Here is an 8,613-nt window from a genome sequence, read left to right as displayed (position 1 = left end):
TTGTTTCTCCCTGGCGCCAAATCCAAACGGGGTATAACTAGGCAGCGCTCGGGCTCCATCAGTCATCTTCTCCTGCACTGTACACATACGTTTGTCCTGTGTGCTTCCATCCACCGTCATCATGCTGGCCTCACGTAAACCTTTCACTGCTGTCAACGAGAATGTCTCCCCGATGAAGAACCTGACGCTGGTGGACAAGGAGAACACGGTGAGTGTCCGGCCGCTGCCGCCGCTTCTGGATCTGTTATTCCTGTATTATCTGTTTTGACAATATTTTTCTATTGATTGCAGCCTCCAACTCTGAGCAACACCCGCATCCTGGCCAGTAAGACCGCCCGCAAGATCTTCCAGGAGGCTGACCTGGTGAGCGTTATAACCGTTGACTGTAGTGCCCTCCGGGGTACTACTGCGCCCAACGGCGGGGGAAAGCTAAACTGCTCCGATGTAGTAATACGAAGTGTAGAATGGGGGTTGTAGTTAGTTACGCCGGGAGTGGCCCCATCCTGGCGCCAAATGTGAGCGGGGGGAGGGGGTTGTGAATGGTTTCCTCGCCGCCAGCACCTTATATCCGGAGATCCTTCACATGAGTCCTGTATAGAACACAATATCCGTTACTGGCCTCCTGTATCAGTACTACAATGCAGGCTGCTTGTTGAGCGTGACCATGTATCTTCTATAAGGTGCATGGCTGTTATGGATCCATATTATAGTGCTAATAGTCTGTTAGATGATTTTTTTTTTTTTTTTATAATATGAAGGTTCCTCTTCTTTTTTTTTTTTTTTTTTTTAATAACTTAATGAAAATGGGAGTCCTCGGGTGATTAGATGCATGCCCAGTAGTGGCATCTGTAGACTGCACTGTTTAACGGAAACATCATGATATGTTTGGCTGTCACGGTAAAAGATGTCATCTTACATTGATTTTTTTTATATATATATATATATATATATATATATCAATGTTAAATGTATGTTCAAAAATGCGTTGTGCATGTACTGCTTTAGCTCAAATTTTGCTTCCATTATGAATGTGCTTCCTGAGTCTCCATAGTGGGATAAAGTAAAGGGGTTTAGGACAGGCCATGTACAGCTGATCGGTGACTCCTACCAATCAGCTGTCTTGTAAGGGGGTGCAGCGTTTATACAAGTGCTGACTCCCCCCCCCCCCCCCCCCCTCATTTTTACTTGCTCACTGAATTGTTGACACATATAGTGGCGATTCACAGGTATTGCAGCCTTTTCTTCCTTTCTCTCCAATGGGAGAAGGCTGCAATACCTGAATTGTTGCTACATCCATGTTGACTATTCACAGTGAGCAAGTAGAAATAAGGGGGAATCCGTGCTCGTACAAGTGCTGCACCCCCTTATGAAACAGCTTATTAGCAGCTACTGATGACCTGTCCTGAGGATAGGTAATCCATTTTTAGGGCTGGTAAACCCCTTTTAAGACTGGTAAATTTGACATTTAATTCTAAAGATTGTAGAAGAGAATCAGGAAACTGCATTTCACATGTTCCCTAACTAAATGTCCCTGTATTTTTGTAGATGCAAAATAAGCAGCAGCACCAGAATATTCAGGATGAGCCTCTTTTGAGGGAGAATCCCCATCGCTTTGTCATCTTCCCGATTCAGTACCATGATATCTGGCAAATGTACAAGAAGGCAGAAGCTTCCTTTTGGACTGCAGAGGAGGTAGGTTAGCCTAAAACTGACGGCTCTGCTTCTACCGTTACGTTTGTTACTTTAAGATCAGAATATCTTCACCAGACTTGGTCTGCACTATTGATTTATATTATAACTTCTGACTTTGCTGCCCATATGTCTGATTTGGAGTTACTGAAATATGATCTTTTTGTAGGTGGATCTCTCCAAAGATCATCAGCACTGGGAATCCTTGAAGGATGAAGAGAAGTTCTTCATTTCTCATGTGTTGGCTTTCTTTGCAGCCAGTGATGGCATTGTAAATGAGAACTTGGTAAGTGAACACTAGTATAATATGAATTTGCTGCTTCACCTGCAGTCAAGTCTGAGTTTTAGTATTGGGGTGGGGGCAGGACTTGCTCCACAGTTCATTAACGGAGGGGCTTTATTTAAGACTGGTGTTTCACACGCCGGTCATTATATAAAAAGTTGGTGTGAAATGTGCTGAATTTAGCGGCACACCTTTTAATAAGGTGCATCTGGGACCACCCATGCACCACAAAGTGTCATCTAGACCAGCCATGAGCTGGCATGCATTTGCCTCATAATCTACATTCGATGGTGTGTAAATTATGGTAAATTTGTCGGCCTGCAGTCTTCCCTGCCTTTTCCACAGGCCTCCCATATGCATCTTAGAAGCGTTACGAGCAGAAGTAATTGCTCATGTCACCATTTTGTACCACAAGTTGCAACATCTTATGCCATTTGCCACGTTTCTATGACAGAACTAGCAAAGGAAAGTGAGGTGTTCCACGACCTCTCCGGAGGAACCCATCAACCAAGCCAAATGGAAACCATAGCTCCAGTTTGCATTGCCATTTATTTCACTGGTAATGTTTACGTTGGTTTCCGTTAATTCAGAAACCATAGCGCAGTCTACTGCACTAGTTCTGCGGAAAAACACAACTTTTCTCAACGAAAGCATTGGAATCAATGGTAATGCTAACTGAAGCTTTGGTGTCTGTTTGGCTCGAATCCCAAACGCACATCCTCCTTTGTATTTCGGTATACCGCAAATGTCTAAACATGCCAGCTAGGGGTTGTGAAGCCTTTAAGAATAGAATGGAAGTGGTTTTGCCAGTAATCACTATGGATAAGGGGCGGGGGGGGGGGGACTTCTTTAATCCAGGCACTGACTTTTCTTAGCCTTCGCTGTGGTATCTTACAGCTAATTCTGTTATGAGGGAAAGGAGGCTTGCGCTGCACGAGTATAAGGACTTTAGTTGTAATGTGTTTCTCACTCTTCACACCAGGTTGAGAGGTTTAGTAAGGAAGTTCAAGTAACGGAGGCCCGCTGCTTCTATGGCTTCCAAATTGCAATGGAGAATATTCACTCAGAGATGTACAGCCTACTCATTGATACCTACATCAAGGATTCTAAAGAAAGGTAAGCCTTGATGTGCATGGAGTATTTAATTTCTAATTTTAATAAGTCTCGCCACTCAATCCAGCTTCAGAATATGAACCTGCCTTTATGCTAATAAATGCATATAAAGTTAATGAACTTTTTATGGATTTGCAGGGAGTTTCTGTTCAATGCCATTGAAACACTTCCCTGTGTGAAAAAGAAGGCTGATTGGGCTCTGCGTTGGGTTGGTGACAAGCAATCCTCTTATGGTAAGATTAAAATTGCTGCAATGTAAGGTTCACTCTCCTGAATGAAAATAATGGGGATTATGACGCTCCTCAGGCCCTCGCTGTGCTTGCTATCGCGATACTCTGCCAGTTAAGGCAACTGATTCTGTTTTTCTAGGTGAACGTGTTGTGGCATTTGCTGCAGTTGAAGGAATTTTCTTCTCTGGATCGTTTGCTGCAATATTTTGGCTGAAGAAACGTGGACTGATGCCTGGTCTGACCTTTTCCAATGAGTTAATCAGTCGTGATGAGGTGAGCAATTCTCAATGTGGTCTGTCGGGCTCTGTTTTTGTATCCGGCATTGTACAGAAACACTGGAGGGAAACTGATCCCATGCTTTCCTATGTGACTGTTCCTGGCATCAGTTACATCCATTTTAACACTGTAACTTCTCCGGCCAGTCTTGGCTATGGATGCTGTGTAATTTCATCAGTTATGTCCGGCTCAGGCTAAAAACAATTGGCTGGGCACAACTGATAAATACAAACCCACCCTTTCCCTCAGTCCCTGTGACCTGGATAACTAATTTTCCTTCTGCATCCTTACAGGGTCTTCATACAGACTTCGCTTGTCTTATGTTCAAACATCTTGTACACAAACCATCAGAAGACCGTGTCCGAGAGCTGATTGTTGATGCTGTCAAGATTGAACAGGTGTGTTTAACCCTTAGAACTGGCTTGGTGAACTGAAATGGTACAAAATCACTATGTAAAGTTAATGTACAAGTGTAACCTCGTACTAGTCTTATCATAGAGCTTATAGAAGTCATTAAAATGCCTGGGAATGTCGCTGTCAGAGGGAGGAGAAATTACTCATCTCCTGGTGCAACCCGGCATTAGCAAAAAATAAATTGTCAAATGTGTGACCAAGGCCGAGAGATATAGAGAGCAGTTACTAAGCTATTTTTAGTGAAGTATCAGGTGAAGGTCTGAGCTGAACACCAGTAGTAAAGATGTCTTGCAAACCTTAAACCATCTACATCCAGATTTCTGTCACCAGCCCTTTGAAACTAGGTACATAGTGGGTGACTGCTTTTTACACCATAAACTTGGATACATTGGCTTAGCAGACAGTATCCCTTAAATACAGGGCATCAGCAGTCAGTATCCCTGTACTTCTCCTCAGGGGCAGGCTTGGCAAGCAAAGTTGTCGGTTAGAACTAATCAGACACTTGTAGAGGGTGCCCATTGTAGATGGTGTCCCAACCCCCTCTTGTGTAGTTCCCTTTGGTCGGTAGTGCTCCAATAAGACAAAACAAACTTGTACTCCTAGCCCCTTTCCCACAACTATCGGGCCTCAGCTGCATTAGTTCTGTAGCCTATGAGACGCCGGGACTCTTGCGTAGTCCGGCACAGTGAACTGACATTGACAAGCTGGCCTGCGCAGGATTCTCTCCCAGCATCTTATAGGCTGCAGTTCTGGCATCACCTGTAGTCTTGTGAATGATGAAGGGAGCTGATGGCTCCCAACTCTGCCCCTTCCCCTAGTATTGTACCTGCATCCTGAGGACTCTGATACAAGAGAATGTAGCCGGTCCCCAGGGCTAGAGAATCCATTGTTCCAGACAACTGGTGTCCAGGATTGGACTGCAGTCCACCAGTTGAGTACCCCTGGTCTAGCGGTCTTTACATTAAGATCAGTTAAAACATGGTGGTTGGCAGCCAGGGCTTATTAATATATATATTCTGGCAGCACTTAAATAACACTCTAAAATATAGAGCCATGGATTGGTGCATTGACTAGTTGTAGACCTAAACTTATCGAATAAGGCCTCATGCACACGACCGTGTTCGGTCCGTGATATACGGTCCGCATGTCGGCCGCTTGTCCCGGACCGTACAAAGTACAGGGAGCCGGGCTCCTAGCATCATACTTATCTATGACGCTAGGTGTCACTGCCTATCCACGTAACTACTGTCACACACTAAAACATGATTACAGTACGGGACAGTAGTTCCGCGGACAGGCAGTGACCCCTAGCGTCATAGATAAGTGTGATGCTAGGAGCCCGACTCCCTGCACTGTGTTCGGTCCGGGACATGCAGCCGACATGCGGACCGTATATCACGGACCGAACACGGTCGTGTGCATGAGGCCTTAATGTTAACCGCACTTTTTGTATATCAAAATTTACATTCCCTTCTCAGGAATTCTTGACTGATGCACTACCTGTAAAGCTCATCGGCATGAATGGCACTCTGATGAAGCAGTACATTGAGTTTGTTGCTGATCGTCTCATGTTGGAGCTTGGCTTTAGCAAGGTAGACTATTTCAGAAGCATTTTATTTTTTTTCTTTAAATTTAACTTGAGGTTAGTTATACTAATGATCCTCTTCGCTATTTAGATCTTCAAGGCCGAAAATCCCTTTGACTTCATGGAGAACATTTCCTTGGAAGGGAAAACTAATTTCTTTGAGAAGAAAGTTGGTGAATACCAGAAGATGGGAGTCATGGCAAAGGCAGCGGACAGCAAATTCACTCTTGATGCTGAATTTTAAATGGACTGAACACTATCAATGCAGTAAGATGGGGGCATTTTAAATCTGTGCAGGTTGTCTTAATTTGTATTTTCCAGGATTGGACACCTGTTGCAGTGTGACTATAAGCTCAGATGTGCTGTCAGACAGGACAACGTATCGTCTGTTTTCACACATGCTAGTTTACAGAAGTCGGCATGTGTGATTCAAGAAGAACACTCATGGGTACAAAAGGTTGTACAGCTTGGTGTATATTATAAAGGGTGCTGTGTACTCTGCAGGGGAAGAGCTGTTTAATGGCAGAAACTTATTTTAGTGTAAATGGTTTTTATGTATTTTAGTATGAACTCCGCACTTTAAATTAAATAAAAATTTCTTTAAAAAAAAGTTGCTTCTTAATCTAATGGGTCATGTTAATACATGTGATCACTAGAGACCAAACCATTCATTGAGCTGGTGCATCGTTCTATATTGCTGTCAAATTCACCTAAATGGGCCTGAAGTGACTAATTGTGTAGATGGGATATACGATGTGAAAGAGGGAATCCCACTGAATGGCACTGAAGTGCAGAGCAGGTAAGTTCTGTGGGCCTCTTGAATCTGGGGCCGCTAGTAAGCTTGCAATAAAATCCTCAACTGCTAGAGATGATCCTTGGTATATTTATTGCATTTTTCTATAAAGTTTTAATGCTGTGTGTTAAGACAGCATCGGTCTTCATCATGCTTATCCTGAGGGTCGCTGATGTCCCATGCATCGTCACTATCATGGTTAGTGACTATGCATGGGACATCGGTGACCCATGGGAGATAAGCATGATGAAGACCGGTTCAGTCTCAAAACATATTTTAAATGTATTTTATATAAAAAAAACACAAATATACCAAGGATCAGCTCTAGCAGTTGAGGATTTTATTGCAAGCTTACTAGCGGCCCCAGATTCAAGGGGCCCCACGGAACTTTCACCTACTCTGCACTTGGGAGAATCAGTGCCGTTCAGTGGGATTCCCTCTTTCCCATCGTATATCTTATATACATTGTGCAATGGAACATTACGGGTCACCGGAAAAATCCCAGGCTGCAGGCCCCCAACCACATAGTTTACAAGGATGTTGTGCTCCTAGCTCACCGCTACCAGGTGAGCACCGCTCCTATTTTAATTTGATCACTCTAGGATGGTGCACCATGTACTTCTCTTTTTCTGCAGTGATGTGACTAATTAGCCAAGAGGAGCTTAATTGTGGACAGCCTCCAAAAAGCAATATGATGGCATTGACCCCACTGCTAAAAACAAAAAACCTCACCTGTGATTTGATTCCATGTTACTACTCATGCAAAACTGCACAAATACTGTAGATGCAGGTTAAGGCCTCATGCACACGACTGTTTCTGCGGGGCCGTATACTATTTGCAGTTGTGGATAGTATAAAATACACGTTAACCTATGGGCCAATGCACATGACCATAGTTTCCAGTCTATTGGCCAGAAAAAAAATAGGACTTGTCATTATACGCTGTGCATTTGCGATCCCGTCTCGTAGTCAATGTGTACACTGATATGCCGTCGGCCCGCAGATGACACAGCTACGGCAGTGTGCACGAGGCCTTAGTAAAAAAGTAAACTATTCTAGAAGTGCAATATGTAATGCTATTTGGCAATTATAACAAATGGCACTCTACCCTAACCTGGGTATGGATGACCGCAACGTATATCCTGGGTTTTAACTGGTTTTGTTATAAGATTGTAGTGTACTGGCTGCCAGGACATGGGTCCTGTGTAGACATGTATTTTTCATACACCTAGGATTATCACAACACAGATGTGGATCTAGATTAGATGTAAGGCTGGGTTCACACGACCTATTTTCAGATGTAATGGACGCGTTTGACGCCTTGATTTACGTCTGAAAAAACGCCTCCAATACGTCGGCAAACATCTGCCAATTACTTTCAATGGGCTTTACGATGTACTGTGCCAACAACCTGTCATTTTACTCGTCACTGTCAAAAGACGGCGCATAAAATAACGGCCGGACACTACTTGGGACATAATTGGAGCAGTTATTTCATTGACTTCAATGAAGAACAGCTGCAAATTATGTCATTAAAAGACGCCCCGCAAAACGCGAGTACGAGCAAATACGTCAAATTCAGCAGCTGGTGTTGTGTTAGCCCACCACCAGAAACACACACGCTTGGCTGAGCAGTCATGTTCAATGTGTTACAGCCTGCAGCCGGACACTGATATCCAATGTACTGAATCCTGCTACAAATAAGTGTATGTTCACACGGCAGCGTCCGTAACGGCCGAAATTACGGGGCTGTTTACAGGAGAAAACAGCCACGTCATTTCAGCCGTAACTGCATGTGCAGGCGCTTGAACGCCGCGTCCATTACGGACGTAACTGGTTTTCCATGGAAAACTGCTCCATTTACGTCTGAAGAAGTGACAGGACACTTCTTTGGCACCGGCATCTATTTACGCGCCGTCTTTTGACAGCGACGCGTAAATATACGCCTCGTGTGAACAGACAAACGTCAACCCATTGCTTTCAATGGGCAGATGTTTGCCAACGCTATCGAGGCGTATTTTAGGACGTAATTCGAGGCGTAAAACGCCCGATTTACGTCCGTAAATAAGCAGTGTGAACAAACTCTAAGTGTCTTCATGCTAATCTCTTGCGGCGTTTTTTTTGTGGGGCAGCCAGACCTAATATCAAGTCTATAGCGAAATATAAAATGCATTACATACAACTGGTTTGTTTCCCCACACCCAAATGCAGCGTGCTCCAGGTATGGCAT

At 44.0% G+C, this 8,613-nt stretch overlaps 1 protein-coding gene across 3 annotated transcripts; it reads left to right on the top strand.

Moving 5' to 3' along the window:
- RRM2 (ribonucleotide reductase regulatory subunit M2) lies at positions 1–6,200 on the top strand. Of its 3 annotated transcripts, XM_075861110.1 has the most exons (10): positions 1–208; positions 292–363; positions 1,546–1,692; positions 1,859–1,975; positions 2,955–3,088; positions 3,224–3,318; positions 3,455–3,588; positions 3,885–3,989; positions 5,484–5,597; positions 5,682–6,200. In XM_075861110.1, exons 1-10 carry the CDS (start codon positions 122–124, stop codon positions 5,832–5,834), a joined length of 1,158 nt encoding a protein of 385 aa, XP_075717225.1. In that variant the 5' UTR covers positions 1–121; the 3' UTR covers positions 5,835–6,200. The 3 variants fall into 3 exon arrangements, with proteins under 3 accessions (XP_075717225.1, XP_075717227.1, XP_075717226.1); XM_075861112.1 differs by lacking the exons at positions 1–208; positions 292–363 and adding an exon at positions 431–680; XM_075861111.1 differs by lacking the exons at positions 1–208; positions 292–363 and adding an exon at positions 803–897.
- Positions 6,201–8,613: the final 2,413 nt, after the last annotated feature.

The sequence above is a fragment of the Rhinoderma darwinii genome, chromosome 4 (genome assembly GCF_050947455.1).
Source record: "Rhinoderma darwinii isolate aRhiDar2 chromosome 4, aRhiDar2.hap1, whole genome shotgun sequence".
In the NCBI taxonomy this organism is placed as follows: Eukaryota; Metazoa; Chordata; class Amphibia; order Anura; family Rhinodermatidae; genus Rhinoderma; species Rhinoderma darwinii.
The sequence above is the reverse complement of the archived record's forward strand: the minus strand, read 5'-3'. Positions and strand labels throughout refer to the sequence as shown.

Coding starts and splice junctions, on each gene's coding strand:
- RRM2 (XM_075861110.1), top strand. CDS start 122: ATGCTGGCCTCACGTAAACCTTTCACTGCTGTCAACGAGAATGTCTCC. Junction 209..291: donor TGGTGGACAAGGAGAACACG/GTGAGTGTCCGG, acceptor TATTGATTGCAG/CCTCCAACTCTGAGCAACAC. Junction 1,976..2,954: donor GCATTGTAAATGAGAACTTG/GTAAGTGAACAC, acceptor TCTTCACACCAG/GTTGAGAGGTTTAGTAAGGA.